At 52.5% G+C, this 17,968-nt stretch overlaps 1 protein-coding gene across 3 annotated transcripts in view; it reads right to left on the reverse strand.

The window, feature by feature from the left end:
- Positions 1–7,379: 7,379 nt before the first annotated feature.
- Positions 7,380–17,968, reverse strand: part of Pml (PML nuclear body scaffold) — a 32,650-nt gene continuing 22,061 nt past the window's right edge. The window contains exons 8-9 of one of the 3 annotated variants that reach the window (XM_042281027.2): positions 11,072–11,222; positions 7,380–10,089 (exon numbers count right to left, since the gene is read on the reverse strand). In XM_042281027.2, the coding sequence (XP_042136961.1) occupies positions 9,308–10,089; positions 11,072–11,222 (933 nt within the window). In that variant the 3' untranslated portion in view covers positions 7,380–9,307. Of the gene's footprint in view, positions 10,090–11,071; positions 11,223–16,847; positions 17,037–17,968 lie in introns of those variants that run through there. The other 2 variants (XM_016003933.3, XM_016003938.3) reach the window with 2 other exon arrangements.

The following is a 17,968-nucleotide window of genomic DNA, read 5'->3' on the forward strand; positions in this document are numbered from 1 at the left end:
TAGGGGTCCAGATCAGGATCAGGGCAGTGTGTGTAACCAGGTTTGGGGAACTCTCTTTGCTGGGCATACTATTTGTATGCCCAGCAAAGAGGATCCTCTGCTTTCACAGAATTCCTGAAAGGATGGGAGTCTGTTCTTGGAAATGCCTGTGCTGGGATCCAAAGCTATTTTGGTAGCAGCAGACGTTGTATATTTATGAGCAGGGTCTGTTTATGAGCTCAAAGATGTTCCTGCATGACTTTACATCCTGAGCTTGTCACCCGTCCATGGCAGAGAAAAGAGGCATTACACCATTGGGTGACAAACAGGAGGAAGAACGCACCAGTGGTCACAAGAAGAACCTGGAGGAAGCAGAAAGCAGTGAAGATATCACTGGGTTTGGAGCTCACGGCTTGCCGCTCCTGGCCCATTCTTTTATCAGTTTGGCTGGTTTTGGTTTTTGTTTGAGAAAGTCTCATGCAGTCTAGGCTGGCTGTAGTGGTTTGAATGAGATGCCCCCCTAAGTCTCAGGTATTTGATTACCACCCTCCCTGTTGGTGGCTATTTGGGGAAGAATTAGGAGGTGTGACCTTACTGGAGGAAGTGTGTCACTGGGGGCCATGCTTTGAGGTTTCCAAAGACTCACACCAGCTCCAGTGGTTTCTCTGTTCCTGCTTGCGCTTCAAGGGGTGAGCTCTCTGTTTCTGCTTCTTCCTCTGCTCCCTCCAGTCCTCACCATGGATCCTAACTGTCAGAGTAAACCTTGAACAAACTCTACCAGACCTTGGCCAATGAACTTCCTGTTCCCCCTAAGGCTTGCTGAAATCACCCACCCCTTGGATGAAAATACAGCCGTTTCTCCCTCACTGCCATGCCTAACTCAGTCGCCCACTATCACCCGCATCCTGATAGCCAGGGCAAGGCAATTTCTAGAGATAAATCGGCCTTGGATGCAGGGAGTAGAGACCGCAGATTCGAACATGGCTTCCTGAAGCTGCATTTAACTTCCCATTCACAACACCTCCTATGTAAACTCCAAGTGTCCCCCTCCCCGCTTCACAGGCAACCCTTCTGCCTCTCACTGTTTGAAAGAAATTCTCCTCTGTGAGGTCAGACCCAGGGTCTCTTTCTGCTGCTTCAGAAATCTAAATGCAAACCCCTTTGGAACCTTGCTTATGGTGTTTTATCACAGATAGAAAAGTAACTAAGACTTTGGCCTCAAATTTTTTTTTTTTTTTTTTTTTTTTTTTTTTTTTTTTTTTGGTTTTTTGAGACAGGGTTTCTCTTGTGTAGCTTTGCGCCTTTCCTGGAACTCACTTGGTAGCCCAGGCTGGCCTCGAACTCACAGAGATCCGCCTGCCTCTGCCTCCCGAGTGCTGGGATTAAAGGCGTGCGCCACCACCGCCCGGCCTCAAATTTTATAGCAAGTGAAGGGTGATCTTGGATTTCTGATCCTCTTCCCTTTGCTTCCTGGGGGGCTGGAATTATGCATGGTTAGGCAGGTGCCGGGCATCAAACTTGGAACTTGGTGCCTGCAAGGCATCCATCTACCACCTGAGGTCCATCCCCAGTCCCTGCTCTTGTACTCTTGTTAGGAGTGATGGAGAGCCTCGGCTGTAAAAATAGGATTCTTACGAAGTTACAGCAGGCCCTGCTCCAAACTGCTGTCAGTGGGCAGAAAGGATGCCTTTTTTTTTTCCTGAGATAGCCTATCTATGTCCCAAGACAGCCTGTCTCGTCTCGATGGAGTGGACAATGGCAGGAAAAATAATGCTTGCATAGAGCCCCAGCGGCTGCCTCTAATGTCCCATTACCCAGTCTTCCTACCTAAACTCCAAGCGTCCCCTACCCTCTCCAGGTACCTCTTTCCCACAGAAGAGTGTCTGCCCTCCACTGGTTTGAAATAAACGGTCTCTTTTGTTGAGGTCTCTTTTCTACCCTCTGTCTCCTCATGCTACCTCAGAAATCTACCAAGGAGAACGGATCAGACGCGCCCCAGGTCCTCAGGTGCCACCGTGACTGAGATCTGGTTTTACGAGTGCTGCCACTGTAGGAGCCGCTGGTTTTCAGGCTGAGCTGGACTTCCTAGTGGCAGGCTGTCATTGGAAGGAGGTTGTCCTGAGCAAGGCCGAGATTACCAATCCCTTCCCCCACATCCTTGGCAATGCCAGCAATCCCCCTGCCTCCCCACTGCAACCCACTATCATCTCAAGGTCATCTGAACACTTGGATCTTGGGAGCTAATTCCTGCCCCCCAAATACTCCCAAGGGTAGGCCCTCTACTCAGGAGACCCTGCACAGATGAGGCCTCTCTAGGGGAGAGGAAGGCTGCCTTCTTCAGGTCCCTACTACGCCCCTCCAGAGTTCAAGGGCACCAAGACCAGAGCCATGGCCACTGTTGGAGACCTACTGGGGGACCTAATGTCAAGTGAGACCACAGAGGAGCACCTCCAGTCAGGCTGCTGGCTGGGTTGAGATGTGGTGTGAAGGAAGGTGTCTTGGAGGAGGGTGGGCATGTTACAGACCATCCCAGTTCTGCAGCCAGGCCAAGTGAGCTCCAGTGGTCACACCCTGGGGACAGCCCGGCATAGTTCACCCACTGGGGAAGATCCCGGCTTGAACTTACAGGTTGAACTTACTTCCTACTGAACTCCCGTGAGGCTTTGGGAAAATCAGTCTCCCTTCTGGGACCTCAGTTTCCCCTCCTGTGCTAAGTATTCCTCCTAACTGTTGACCTGAACTGACTCTCTCCTTCCTCGGGTCAGTCCCTACAAAATCCAAGCTGAGGAGAGTCCCTCGGCCTAGTCCCTTCCCCAGGAGACAATCCAGCCCCCAGGCACAGCCCACTTTCAAATGCTCCAAATAAGCTTTGCTGGGAAGACAGCAATGGACTGGGAAGGGGGGGCTCCTACGTAGCTATCGTTTGAGCATGTGTGCCTCATCTCCCTCGGTCCTTATCTCCAGACCCAGCTGCAAACTTGATGTATTTATTAGCTCTGATGTGTGCGAGGGGGCGGGGCTCCATCCAACCCACAAGTCTGGCAGCACTGTGAGAAAGTGACCTTCCTGCAGATGGCTGTCTACTAGCCAGGTGGGGGCCAGAGGGAGGCGAGGACTGCTATAAATCCCTTCAGCCTGCCACCAAGGGGGTGACCCCGTCAGGGTGGAGGACATTGTCGAGGGGACTTGGAAAAGTGGGGATAGGACCACCCAGATTCTAAATGGACTGGGGGACTGGGATCAGGAAAGAGGAGGCAGTAAGAAGGGAAGAGAGGGGATAAGGGAGTGGAAAGGGGGGAGGCTTGGGGGGCAAAAGCCTGTTCTGGGAGTCAGCACGCAGGCTTCTCTATTGAGGAGGGAGGTGGGTGTCTCATTGTGTTGTGTTACTGATTCACTCAAAGGTTAGCATTTGTTTAATCCTCAGGAGTTATGCAGTACTTATTATCACCCTTAATTTGCATACAAGGAGCACAGTTAATTTGCATACAAGGACTCCATTTCGTACCGGTCTTACCACACTGGTCTGACTGACTGGGTTTTGGAAATTTTTTTGTGGTTAGCTAGCTGGCTTTTGTAAGCAGCCTGGCTATCGGGTTGGGGATATTTATAACATGTATGAACTGCATTGTACTCCAGGCAGATGGTCTTGGAGGGAATTCCTTTGAGCTGAGTTTAAGGAAGTTCCTTGAGCCAAGACTGAAGGAATTTTTTCCCCTCATTTGACAACAAACACATTTTGTACAGTTGGATAGGGACTTCCAAACTGTGTGTGTGTGTGTGTGTGTGTGTGTGTGTGTGTGTAAGTGGTGGGGAGAATGAGTGGACATTCTAGATCTCTCCACAGGCATCTTCTTCACTCAGGCCCACTGGGTCTGGAGCTGACACATGGATTCAGTCACAAAAGCAAAGGGTAGTCCTGCCTACCATTCCCTGAGCCCCAGGCTCAGCATAGCCCTTGTGTAGGAATCCGCTGAGGGGGAATGTGTCCTAGGGGTGGAATGTGGCCTAGAGCTCTCACCCATATCTTCTTTCATTTCTCTCCAGATGTCTCCACCCCCGCAGAAGGCTCAGCACTCTCGTGACCACTGCTTACTGCGTTGTAACTGGAGATGGGGCCTCTCCAGAAACTGCACATCCCTAACAGGGGAGGGAAACTGGTCCCTGGTGGACGGCTGACAGCCTTACAGAAATCCTCCCTGTGATTTCTGACTGTCCAGACAGCTAGCTGCTCTCCCTGAGTACAGCTGTCTATGAAAGAAAACACTCCTTTTGGAGGTCGCCAATCTGAAAGGTCCTAGAGAAGGCACAGCACAATGTGCATTAAAAAACTTCAGCTGCAGGAACGTGAAAATAGGCCAGAAATTATCTTAAGAGATTCCTTAGGGGGTGGAAGTAATGAAACAAAAAAGAGGTTGAGAGACGCTGCCCTAAAATTTTTAAAAATTAAAATTAGGATAAACTTGCGCATTGGGACCGGAAGGTTGAGGGAGGCAGGAGCTGCAGAGGACCTGTATTTCTCATCACCCGAGATTGGACAATCCACTGAAGGAGACAGACAGCCTTCACAGTTGGGGTGGGTGGTTACAAATGATGCTGGTCTGGACATGGGCTCCCAGTGAGGGTCAATTCTACTTCTGCCATACGCAAGAGAGCCGACCTTGAACAAGATATTGGCCTTGCTGTTCCCGGTGTTCACTGGTAGGACGGAGACAAAGGTGTGATGAAATAGTGTAGCTGGAGGAAAAGCAGCTCAGCTACGCGTGTGTGGCTAAGGCGTGTCCGGGGCGCAGTCTCCCTCCTGAGTATGAGAGCCGGGAGACTACACACTGGATACCCTGGGCTCCCGCCCCTAGTGAGATCTGCGCATGCCTCGGTCCCTCCCATGATTGGTGGGACTTGGCCCCACTGGGGTTCAGTGAGCTGCCGTAGAGGCCCATCTATTCGCTTCTAAAAGATAATCCCAGGAAGGGATCCAGCATGCACTGGGGTGCCATGGTAGCAGGTGTTTCTCCGAAGCTTCAAGGACTTCTTGGTTGCTAAAGTCACACAGATCACCTCTGCTGCTAACTGGATTCCCAACCCTCATTCCAAATGTGAACCTTAGTCTGATCTACAGCTAGCTGAACTCATGCCCGCTGACCTGGCTCGGCTCTCACTCTCCCCTAGTCTTCATCCTGATTATCCAACGTTTCCCAAACTGAGACCACACGCTTCCACATTCACAGGCTTGCCATGTCTGTGTCCCTGCTGGGTTTAGAGTTACTTAGTATTGATGATAAGTAGACTTTTTTTTTTTTTTTTTTTTTTTGGTTTTTCGAGACAAGGTTTCTCTGTGTAGCTTTGCGCCTCTCCTAGAGCTCACTTGGTAGTCCAGGCTGGCCTCGAACTCACAGAGATCCGCCTGCCTCTGCCTCCCGAGTGCTGGGATTAAAGGCGTGCGCCACCAACGCCCGGCTATGATAAGTAGACTTTTAAAGAATTCCATGTTAGTGTTATTCTGAGTGAGTTACCTCAGAAATCAGCAAGACTGGTAATATTGTTTCTAATGTGTTCAAATATAAAAAGCTCAACATTTGAAAAATTGTTTTCCATGGGTCAGCTGCCTAAAGCTGTCTTCTGTAATCCTAGAAGAACACACAGCACACTACCAAGGGTTGGTATAGTTTATTTTAAGTCTAGGATACCAACCCCAGGAGTGCTGTGCACAATCGTCCTCCCAACAGCAACCTCTGGCCAGACGTGGGCTGTGGCGCCCTCTGCTGACAGAATCTGGGAGTGGTGCAGCTTGGCGCCTCTTCTACCTGGGCTGGTTCAGCGTCCTGACTCGACGTTCAGTGGACCACACACTACACTAACAAGCTGTTCCACTGTCTTGATGGAGAACAAAGATACAATGTGAAACAGAAACGCTGAATTCAGAAAAGCTGGACAAGCTTGGTGTGTGGTGGGCAGGGAGTCTCAGATCTAAGGGGTCTGCTGAGAGGGCCTAGACCAAGTTTAGGCATTGAAGGTGGGGTGGAGTCGGGTCCAGGGTGGCAGAACGGCAGGACAGCAGGCACCTGGGTAGCGATTGGGTATTGTGCAGGTTGGAGAAACATGGTTGGGGCTGGGCCAAAGCAGACTTTCGAGAAACATTCACAAGGGCATGAGCTAGCAGCCTTTGGTTCCCAAGAGAGGGGCTGAGGCGGGGATGATCGAAGTGGCTTCAGGAAGCCTGCTCCCTATCCCAGGTCCTTCTCCCATTGGGTGTGTTATGAACACAGAGCCAACTACTGCTTAGAGGCTACAAGGTGGCGCCTGACTCTTACTGGCTCCCAGAGACCTAGGCCCCCTCCCCCAACACAGTGTGTATTAATAGTATCACTTGGCTAAGATTTGCTGTTGGTTTTCTTATAAAGTGTTAAGTCTCATCTGTGTGTGTGTGTGTGTGTGTGTGTGTGTGTGTGTGTGTGTGTGTGTGTGTGTAATAAGACCCTAACATCAGAAAACTGATCTTCTCATTGATTCTAGCAAAGATCTCATGATGTAAAAATCTAATACATATTATCTCATTTATAAAGGAGCTGCCTGGGAACCAGGGCATCAACAGTGCCAGATCAGGGCCACAAGCTACCGAAAACTGAATTCCAGTGCCCAAACTTGTAGCCCAATAAGATCTTGGTTGTTGCTGCTGGTGGTGGTAGGGCAGATCTTGACAGAATTTTAAAATGTAGCACATACAGCATATTTGAAGTTGGATAATTTTTTGGTCAAAGGGTCAAACTGAGAGACTAAAACTCCAGGAGTGGAACTTGGGCAGCTGGGACAGCAAGTGGGTAGAATGATGATGTTGCTGAATAAGCCTGTCACCTGGCTGTTCATCCAGCCAAGGAGCACTAGAGTGGTGTGCACTGAAGCCTCAGATGTTCCAAGTTAAGTTCCATCCAGGATATCAAAGACACTGTATGAACACATTGCCCACGGCCTAAGCTGCCCCTCAGTCCCAGTTTATAGGATTTTATTGCCTGCTCCAGGAACTTGAAACCAGGAGAGGCCCCAGAAGCAAAGCACCTGCAGGTCCTAGTCTCTGCCCCCACCTCGCTCTAGGAGGTTAATTCTCAAAGTTGGTGCCTCTGACCTTTGGGAATCATTCTGAGGAAAGTCCACCTGCTTCTCCCTACTTGAAGTAGAGAATTCACGTCCTTAACGCCTCTAGCTCTGAACAAGGGGATGCTCAGCTCTGCCAGACTCTGAAAGACTTCCCCCAGAGTCGAGTTGGGCAAACCCGCTCACCCATGCTTGGGAGAGAGCCTCTTATCTCCATGAAAGAGGAGGCTTGATGGTTCCTCTGGGAAAGGTAGGCTGAGTAGAGTTTGTGATTGGAACATTAGGCTTTCAAGATTCACATATTTACCAGGCGGTGGTGGTGTACAACTTTAATCCCAGCATTTGGGGGGTAGGGACAGGTGGATCTTGTGAGTTTGAGGCCAGCCTGGGCTACAGAGCAAGTTCCAGGACAGCCAGAGCTACATTGAGAAACCCTGTCTTGAAAAAAACAAAACAAAACAAAACCCATATTTACTAAGTGCTGTAACAGCAGATAGGGCAGGGCTTTCCTTCTTTCCTTTGTCATAAATCCATGATCAGCTGCAACTGAAGACGGCCAGTCTGGTGCGGCTGGGACTCAGTGGGCCCTGTTTCATTCAGGGATAGGCTGAGGACGAGGTATGACACATAGCCCCAGTACCACCTTACCCCCCGCACAGCCAGGCTAGGGTCTCAACCTCTTTTCCTTTCCCGTCCTCACCCCACCCAGAACCAGAGCTCTAATGGATGGCTGTCAGGGTTCAGCCTCACCATGGCAGGAACGAGCTTCGATAGAACGCCTTAGAACATCAGGACACCCGTAGGATGGGTCTCCACATGAAAGTGGAGACCACCAACCTGTCAAGACTGGACCCCTGGGCTACCTGGGAAACACCCTGGGAGCAGGAAGCAGGGAATGGGTCAGGGTGAGAATGTGGACAACACCAGCCGCGGTTCAACTGACCACAGGGGACAGCTGACCTTCAAGAGGATCACAAGGTTGGGGACCAAAGGCTTGGCATGAGAACTAGGGTCCACGGGTGAGGATGCTTATCTGCTGCTCCAGCAGGCTGCTGTCCATGCCTGAAAGCCCACGGTGACTGAGCTGGCTGGGGACTCTGAGTGAATAATGCAAGTCAGCCAGAATCAGAACCCATTTCACAGAACACTGGAGTGCTGCTCTTTTCCTAATCATATTCAATAAACACAGCCCAGGGGCTTTCTCTACTTCTCTTTGGGGGAGGGGGGAGGGGGCCTGTGACAGGAGTGATGCTCAGAATTGAGCATACGGCATCACCTGGAGAACCTGTTGATGCTGCAGGCCCTACTCCAGAAGGCCTGATTCTAGGGACCTCGAGGAAAGCCCACAGGTTCACCTTCCCAAGCTCTCAATGCAAGTGCCCCACTGGGTGTCCCTTGGAAGGGCTGAGTGCAAGGAGGGCTTAGGTGGCCTGATGAACGAGGAACCAAGTTGGAAGGGTCAGTCTGTAGAAACAGGGTGACGGATGGATGGAGCGATAGCTTCTACCTCTCTCTGCTGCTAGAAGGCCCCTTTGGAATGAACGTACTTTAAAAAAAAAAGTGAACACAGTTGGCCTCTGGACGGTGGGAGCTGGGAGAACCCCAATTCATGCAGGGCAGTTTGGTTTGAAAGGCACTTTGGGTGCCGTGGGGCTGCTGGTATAGTGGTGAGCACTACCTTCGAGCAGTCATTCCCCACCTGTGGGTCGCCATCATGGGAAACCGTGTACTTCCGATGGCCTTAGGAATTGAGACACTGCTCGGTAGCAAAATTACAGTTACGGTTGGGGGTTCCTGAGAGCATCATAAATACGTGTTTTCCAACGGTGGCAACCCACAGGTGGAGAACCTCTACCTTAGGGTGTTATCTGTGGGGTCTGTCAGCAGATCGCTTGGGACACTAAGCATCAGGGAAGAGCTGCAAGACCACCCGTGGTAGTGGTAGGGTGAGGTGACGGGGGCCATGTGAAAACCAATCAGAGCGCCCAGAGGCCATGCCTTCTTTACTCAAGTCTTCCTGGTTCTGGCTTCTAAAGGGAGGGGCTGGGTCTGCAGTGCCTTTGGTGTCTGCTGTGGGAATTTTAGAGAAAGAGCGTTTGGTCCCAGATAAAGGGCACCTATTCTGAACGAAGTAACAGTCCCGTATCGGAGACCATTACCCGGGAATGTGGTGAAGGGTGGGGCCTGGCTCAGGGATGCCCCTCCTTCCGTGGCCACCAGCTAAGCCAGGCTTCCCGTCCTTTCAGCTCTGCTGGGAGGCCTTTTTGGCCAAGCTCTGGCTCGAGAGAGGAGTAGAGCTGCCTTCTGACCTGGCCGGGGCGTGCCCTTCCAACAGTCCTTCCAGGTAGGTGCTCAGAGCCTGAAGGTACTGAGTAAGCTGGACGGAAGCCGATGAGGTCTGCAGGCTCAGATAGCGGCCATACTGCTTCAGGCCCTCTTGCCGGTTGCTGCGGTATGCCGTCATCAATTCTAGGAAGCTCACGTTGTGAAGAGCCAAGAGGCGGGCCTCAGGCAGGGGCAGGACACTTGCCTGAACTAGGGGCTGCAGGGAGGCGAAGCACTGCAAGTTACTGAAGGGGTAGACATGCTGGACCAGCTGTGGTCCTGGGGAGATCTCTAGGAGACAGCACAAGTCTCGCATGGCCAGCACGGCCGCCAGGGCACTCTGTTCACTCATGTTCCTTGCCAGGTAGGTCTTGGCCAGGTTTCTGAGTTTGAAGCTGCTGGCCCCGGGGATACGTTCCTGGATGAGAGGCAACACGGCCAGGAAACCGGAGATGGCGTCCTGGAATTCCCACAGCTTGTCAATATCCTCCAGGGCCTTGAAGAAGATGGGGAACCCAGACCCCCAGAGCTTGGAGCAGGCCAAGATGGGACGGTGCATGGAGTCAAGGAAGCGGAGGAAGTGCTTAAGTCCGACCTCCAGGGAGACGGCCTTGGAGTAGACACTGAAGGCCCCGGGCTGGATGAGCACTCGGAACTTGCTTTCCCGATTCACGGCTGCCAGCTGGCTAATTTTCTGGGCTAGGCAGGAAAGAAGGGCAGGGTGAGTGTCCACGGTTCAGGAGGCACTGGGCTGGGTGCAAGGGGTCAGGCTGCTGACTCACTATCTAGAGAGCCCACCCTAAGGCCTGCTGGCAGAAACCACATATCCTCCACGGGCAGTTCTTGCCTGGCTCTGATGGGAGAGGGGTCGGGGGGCTCACTTGTCGGGAAGACGGCTCTTCCTATCCCCCCTGCCCTCGAGTTTGCCCAACCCTAAGAACTCTTCCCCTTTTGGATTTTCTCAGCCTCCACCTCCACCAGAGACCCCAGAATGTTTCTTCTGGGCCTTCTGTTCTCCTGCTCCTACCTCCAACCCCATCGGTCCCCGCTGGATCACAGCCCAGGGCTGCAGACAGCAGAAATGGCCTATGTATCCTATAAAAGTATGGCCCAGAGTCTCCTCCTGAAGCCTACAGATGGATTCTTTTGAGCTATACAAATACCCAAGGCTTCTGGCTGGTAGGCTAGCCCCAATGGCAGGGCTCAAAACTGGTTGGCCAGGGCAAAGGGTCAGAGCTGAGGGACCAGGGCAAGGATGCCATCGAGGAAGATAAGGGTCTTCCAGGAGGAGGAGTCACAACTCTCTGCGTCCTAGATTCTGCAGGCCTCCCTGTGTATCCATTTGTGGGGCGGACCCTGTTTTGGGAAATGTGTGCTCAAAGCCAAAGGTCAAGTGTGGATTACTTGTCAGCCATGAGCTCACACACCGTTCCCAGCCTCTCCATCTTGTCAGAAATGAACCTGTGGTGTTACACGTCTTCCTCCCATGCCCAGGTTCCACTGCAGGCCGCCATGGCAACACCAGGCATCCGAGGTGGGGTCAGAGTCCTCTGTCCACCTGGCTGTCGGGGCCCGCCAGTGCTAAGAGCTGCTGGGGCCTTACTGGTGTCTCTGCCTGCACTCTCCCTGGGGACTCGGAGACTAAAATAACAAGAGATGAGGTAGCTCTTGGGGAACCCACTTTCATTGTCAATCTTGAGGTCAAAGAAAACCAGGGGCCTGTCTTCTGCTTGGGGGTCAGCGAGGCTCTCGTCCAGTGCCCTGAGGGAATTGGGGCCCTCCAGCTGGAGGCCGCTGGACTCACTGCTGCTGTCTTCAAGCTCGTGGGAAGGCTGCAACACACACAAAAAGTCAATAGGTCAGGAGTTCAGAGGCCTGGAGGTCCAGGAGAGACGCGCCCGCGCTCTGGAGCAAGTATGCGTGTGTGTGTGTGTGTGTGTGTGTGTGTGTGTGTGTGTGTGTGTGTGTGTGTGCGTGCGTGCGTGCGTGGAGTACAGTTGGGGAAATGCCTCCATAAGATTGCGCTTAGGCAATCTGTGGGGCATTTTCTTAATTAGTGATTGATATGGGAGGGCAAAGCCCACCGTGGGTGGTGCCACCCCTGGGCAGGTGGTCCTGAGGTGTGTAAGAAAGCAGACTGAGCAAGCCAAGAGGAGTAAGCCAGTAAGTAGCACTCCTCCATGGATTCTGCATCAGTTCCTGCCGTGAGTTCCTGCCCTGACTCCCCCCCCCCCCCCATGACAGACTACAAGCTGTGTCCTGAAGTAAACCCTTTCTTGCCCAAGTCGTTTTGGTCATGGCGTTTACCACCCACTTTTCTGAAACACTTGCCTTCCACACACCTTCAGCCAAGAGCAGTCATATTGCTGCTCACTAGAAAGCTAACCAGGGCTGGGCTTCCCTATAGAAGGCTGCTTTTCACCCAACTTACATTTTGCAGTCCTGTGCCGGGCACCCCAACTTCTCCCCAGCCTGCCTTGCACCCAGGGACCCCACATGGCTTGCCTTCCCTGGGAGGACCTTTCTGGAGGCGTTCTCCTAGTTGCTAGCGGAGAGCAGTAGACTCAGTCCTCTTCCCCGTGGAAGAATCCCGTCATTTTCTGTCTGTGGCTTCCAGGGTCTGTTCCTCTACTCGGGGTTTCTGTCTGTAGGTCCCAGTGTCTATCCTCCCACGTGGACTGGGGGGCAGAGCCGAGCCACCCCGGCCATGGCCTTCCCCAGTCGGGGAACATTCACTCTGCCAGCCACTGAAGAGCAGGCTCACTCGCCCAGTCAATTCTGCTACCACGGACATGACAAACGGGCTTCCTCTTCCTGGGTCTTCTTCTAGCTTCACGCATCACTTCAAAAGCCCCTTTGTGGCCCCAGGTGCTTCCACCTGACTCTTGGCAATGACTTCCCCATCCTTCTGACGATGTCCCTTCAAGGCCTCGAAGGCAATTTTCTAGAGCAGGACTCCTGGGGTGCCACACAACTGGACCTTCCGGTTAGCGCCTTCATCTTCACACCACATGGCAGGAAGCCTCATTTCTCTATCGGCCTTCTCTGAGGGAACCTGTGAGTGTCTCATTAACAAGACGCCTCTTCCCCTTCCTCTGCACTGGGACCAGAGAGAGGAAAGGCTGGGCCTGTCCTTTAGCCTGGACACAGCCCTTCCTGCCCCATCTCTGAGAACTGCCATGCACAATGGCAGAGGCTGGTCTCACTGGAGCACCGTGTGCTTGAGCTAGGCAGCTGTAAACTCCTGATTTCCTTCTTTTCTTACCTCCCAAACCATTTAAGCAAGATGTTTCTAAAGGAGAGCCTACAGGGAGGCACACAGAGCATCTGGCGCCAGCGTCTTTCCCCCCCGGCTCAGCAAGGCTCTGGCCGTGCCTGCAGGCTTCTCTCCTCCATCTTCATCCAAAAACCAGAACAGGGTGTGAAGGACAGGAGTAGACGACAGACAGAGAGATGCTGGTGGGGAAAGGGAAGTGGAGGCGGAAGGGACTAGGGTTGAGAAAATAGAGGTCAGAACAGCCAAGGGAAGGGCAAAATACTCTGAGAAACTGTGGAGTGATGAGGAGAGCCCAAGGGACGGGATGGGGGCTCAAGGGTCACTGTGGACTATAAGCTCTACCCCCCCCATTCCCTGACAGAGGCAAGAGCCAGCCTTTCCTGTCCCTCCAGTATCACAGCCACTGTGGAAATGTCACTTTCTTTAAAACAAATGGGCATTCCTCTCGCCCAGATGCTTAAGTGAATCCCCCCAAATTCAGTGGCTTTGGCCAGGCCTGAGTGGCATAAAAAGCTCTGAAAGTCCAGGCCACACAGGGAAGGATTCAATTAGAATCTGCAGGGGCGGTACCCCGCAATCTGCAATTGTTTAAACTCCTCAGTGCACAGCCAGGTTTGAGAACCCTCGTCTACATAAGGGTTCATTCCATGTTTGATCAACAACCAAACAGACACGAGCCAAATCCTTTGGGAAGCCAGTATTCAGCTTCGAGGAGCCATCTAGTATCTTCCATCAATGCTCAGTGAGAATTGTGATCCTGAGGAACTTTCTCAGCACTAAAGCTCCAGCTACACCTGGGCTCAGTTTAGCAAGACTCATGCATCTCTGGGGTTTACAGGCACCAACTCCTAGCTCTTGCAGTCTTGAAAGCCTTGGAGGCACAACAAAGCTATCTGGAGACCAGGCCACCTAACTGGCTGCTACAACCCTTCTCCAGGCAGCTCTGCTCTTAGGCAAACCTTTCCCACCTTCTCAGGCAAGCACCCGACTCACGTTCTCTGATATGAGTGCTCATCAGTATCATGACCGCATCTCTGCACCGGCTGCTGTCCTGGGCCTCCCTTCCTCTGCCAGTCATCATTGCTGCGTCTATCACAGGCTGCTCCCTTAGCTGGACCCCTTCCTGCCTGGTCCTTCTGCTGCCAAGGTGCCTCATCATCTGCCACAAATGTGGGTGAGAACACCTACCTCTTCTGCTGTGACTCCTCAAACAGTGGCCCTGGCTAAGTGCAGGGCTTACCCACCTTTCCAGGGTTTAAGCAACAGTTCTCATCCCATGGACTCTACAAGAGACTAGGACTTGCTTTCTGCTCCAAAACTGTGACCGAGCTCTTCCAACGCATTCCGCCTTGTTTAGTCTCTCCCCCTCAGACAGAGCTGCAGGTCAAGCTGGGCCTACCCCAACTGGCTCACTAGGAAAAGGTGGCACTTCAACAGGCCAATGCTATAGAACAGCCCCTCACTGCAAGGCAGAACAAAGGCCCCACAGCGAGGATATTTGGCTGGGTAGCCTGAAACACTGTCCTCCCTCCAAGCTGCAGAGTGGGGATTTCTGGGGAGGTATGCTGTAGTGCCTCAGGGGTTCGGGAGGGTCCTAGAAGATAAGTTGGGGACTCCTGAAATGGTTAGTTTTTACATATATACACAAAAGCAATGGACTCTTCTCTTCGGCTCCCCAGGCCTGCTCTGCACAGTGAGCAATGCCTTCTCCCTGGTCACCTCTTCCTAACCTGAAATGTATATCTCCCTTGGTGGCCCTGGTACCCCCAATGATGGTGGAGTTGGATCCCCTCTTCCTCTTCCCATCTGCTACGCTGCTTGTGGCATCTCCCGAGCTGAACCCTGCACTATGTCCAGGGAAACTGCTGGGTTACTTCTCTCTACTGTTCCTTCCTAGGTTCCCACTTCCATCCATGGGCAGTAGCTTGAACTTTATCAAAGATAATGAGCTAGAAAGAAATGTCCAGGTACCAGAAGAATACACGCCATGGAAAGGCAAGGATCAAATTTTGGCTGGAGGTGAGAAATAATTAAAATGGGTCTCCTGGGTGCTCAGCTTGTGTACCTAAGCAGATGGCAGAGTGATAGCTCGAGAAGAGAGAAAGAGAATGTGTGAGGTACATGGGGGACATCTTGGCAGAGCTGACAGAAGGCCCTGACATTCTGGTCTGGCAGGCAGGAGCAAGTGTGGGCATCAGCTCTCTCTGGGCAACAACTGGTCAGAGTGGGCTGCGCAGAGTATAGGGAAAAGAAGACCCCGAGCCAATGCCAGAATGCTAACCTTTGCAAGAGCAAGGAGGCCTGGAATGGAGCGCCCAGAGATGCAAAGAGAAAACAGACTTCTGGGAAGAGGCCAACCCAGTCATGAACGCCATGGGCAGTCTGGGACCACCGTGCTGAGAGGCCTGGGGCTTCCCTGGTGCTGACCGGTAGGGTTTGCAGGCATGGTGGGGAGGTTCGGAACGTGCGATGAGGAGCGGTGTGAAGCACAGGCCAAGGGAGAAGCAGGGAGTGGGCAGAGAGAGACTGGCCCGAAGGCAGCGGATGAATCAGGAGACGCAGGCATGAGGTAGAGTGAGGTTTCCCACAGGGCAGGGGCTGGGCTAGCTGGGCCAGGACACAGGTGTGGGTCTTAGAGGCAAGCCGACTTCCAGGCAGAAGGGCAGCAACAGGCAAATCTGTAATTAGGTAGCAGATGCCCACGATTCCCACACTGTCCAAAGGGTTTCTGTTTCCTCCCAGGAGCAGAAGGTACAGTCAACAGGTAAGAGGGAAGACCAGGAGGAAGCCTAGAGAAGTGTCCCTAGGGAGCCAAATGAGAGCAGATGGGTATGACCAGAAGTCCTTTGCTCTTTGCCTTCCTGGGTGGCTTTTCTCCAGCTTGTCTCCAGAGGGCAGCAGAGAGTCAACAGGGCCCTGATTCTGGTTGTTTCTGCCAGCAGGTCTCCAAGAGAGAATGATTGAAACATCTCAGCTGGAGGGAGGTGATGGTAGGTTTGAGGGATCGAGGAACATGAGGTGGTGGACTGAGTCAGGCAGTCCATTTAGAGGTGGCATCAAGGAATGCAGTGTGGCATGTCACTGCTGGGCTGCTGAAGTGGCTGGCTGAAGGCCCTTCAGAGACCAAGGAGCGTAGGACAGATGGCGGGTGTTGAAATCAACCAGGAAGAAAGCAAGACATGAGGGGGAAGAAGAGATGTAGGGGCAAATCGTCCCTCCATGAGAGGGGAGGTGGGCAGGTGTCCGAGACGGACTGGGGAGATAAGGTTAGTTACACCCTAAGAGCCACCTCAAAGCCACCAGGTATGAGCTATACAGACCTTGTCCTGCTTCCCACTTTAGATGCTCCTAAGTGTGGAAGGAAGACAGCCATGTTCTCCCCCAGAGAGGAGCTAAGTTCCATGCAGGAACAGAAGACAAACGGCCCTACAGGGAAGATCCTACACGGGATCTGATGGCTGTGGAATAAGGGTTCACAACGGAGATCATTTAACAAGCATTTATTGAGCAGTCATACCTGCCAGGCCTTGGGATGGATAGAGTCGCTGCATGCATCGGCAGGGACATCTGGCCACAAGACTGCAGCAGTGGCATGGGGTGGCAAGCAGCCACGGAGGAGGGAAGAACTCAGGTTCTCAGAGGCCTGTCTGACAGAGGGCCTAGGCCTGGACTGGGAGGGATGAGGCCTCTTGAGTGGGTAAGGGGGTGGTAATGAAATTTCAAAGACTTCAAGAGAGGCCTTGAACTTGGGGATTCTCCACGGTGGCTTTGTTAGAATCTCTGGGGGAACCTGCTACCTGTGCACTACCCATGGAAAAAGCATTAGGCTGAGAAGCCACAGAGGAGCAAGGGAGAAAAACTAAGTTGCAAAGCCACTGGTGAATATCCGGGAGGAGGGGGGGAAGCCCCGGGAGAGCCCTGGAGGCTCTGTGCATCCAGCAGAGTTTGCTGATGTCCCTCTGTATGTAGGTTATCAGCAGGATGCCTGGGAAGCCCTAGGGTGGCAGGGGTGGTGGCCTAAGCTACCAGAGGAGGCCTGTGTCGGGGCATAACATCACTGGGGGATATAGGCTACCAGGGGTGTCATGAAGGCGGGTGACTCTCCTTGCTTTGTGTGAGAAAATGCAGATCTGACAGAGGACAGCAGGGTGCTTCTGGCAAGTGGTAGGCTGGCCGGAAGACTCGGTGTCAGAGCCGGCAGCTTGCTCTGTGGGATGATGGGAAGACCAAGCTGGTGGCTGGCAGGTGCCTTGAGGTAGACTGCAGGCCCTGCTGGAGTGGGAGGTCCAGAGTGGGTGGGAGGCTCTTCGGGTGCTCAGCAGGGCGGAGTGGCTTGGCGAGGAGGGTGTGGCAGTGGTATCCGGTGGCTCTGTGTATTTTCCAATACAGAATCTCAGGCTGCGGCCGGAAAGAACCTTGGGGACCCCTGAGCTAATCTTTCTCCCTACTCAGGCTCTGTTTCCCCTGGACGCTTAAGAGTCTAGTCTCTAATAACATACCTCCAGGTACAGAAGAGTCACTGGTTTCTCTATAAGATGCCTTTAAAGAAGTTTTCTAATACGAAGTAAAATCTTGCATGTAGCTCCTGTGGTGGTTTGCATGAGAATGTTCCCCATAAGCTCAAATGTTTGAATGCTTGGACCCCAGCTGGTGGAACTGTTTGGGAAGGATTAGGAGGTGTGGCCTTGTTGGAGGAGGTGTGTTACTGGGAATGGGCTTTGAGGTTGTCAAAGCCCTTGTCATTCCCAGTCAGCAGCGCTCTCTGTAATTTGTGCTTGTGGATCAGATGTGAGCTCTCAATGACTGCTCCAGCACCACGCCTGCCTGACTATTCTACTATAAGATGCCTTTGCCATGGTGTCTCTTCCCAGCAATAGAAAAGTAAGTAAGTCATCCCTGCCCGTTATTTGTTACCCATGGACACACTCTATCCACCACTAGCCTTCATTGATTGATTTTGTTGTTGTTTTGTTCGTTTGTTTTTCAGATGGGATCTCTCTACATATCCTCTCTACATATCCCTGGGTGTCCTGGAACTCACTACGTGGACCAGACCAGCCTTCAATTCACAGGGATCCATACTTGCCTCTGCCTCCCAAATGCTGGGATTAAAGGCAGAAACCACTACACCTAGCTCATTGTTTAACCAGAGAATGAACTCTTGTCCAGCTCTCCTCATGGAGAACTTAGCAGATAGAAAATATATAAGGAAGCTCTAGACAAGGGCTTTGGATATTCCAGAGGACAGCCAGGCCCTGGAGGAAGCAGTCTAGCAAGCATTTCAGAGGTGTCTGCCTGGTG

The sequence above is a fragment of the Peromyscus maniculatus genome, chromosome 7 (genome assembly GCF_049852395.1).
Source record: "Peromyscus maniculatus bairdii isolate BWxNUB_F1_BW_parent chromosome 7, HU_Pman_BW_mat_3.1, whole genome shotgun sequence".
NCBI lineage: Eukaryota > Metazoa > Chordata > Mammalia > Rodentia > Cricetidae > Peromyscus > Peromyscus maniculatus.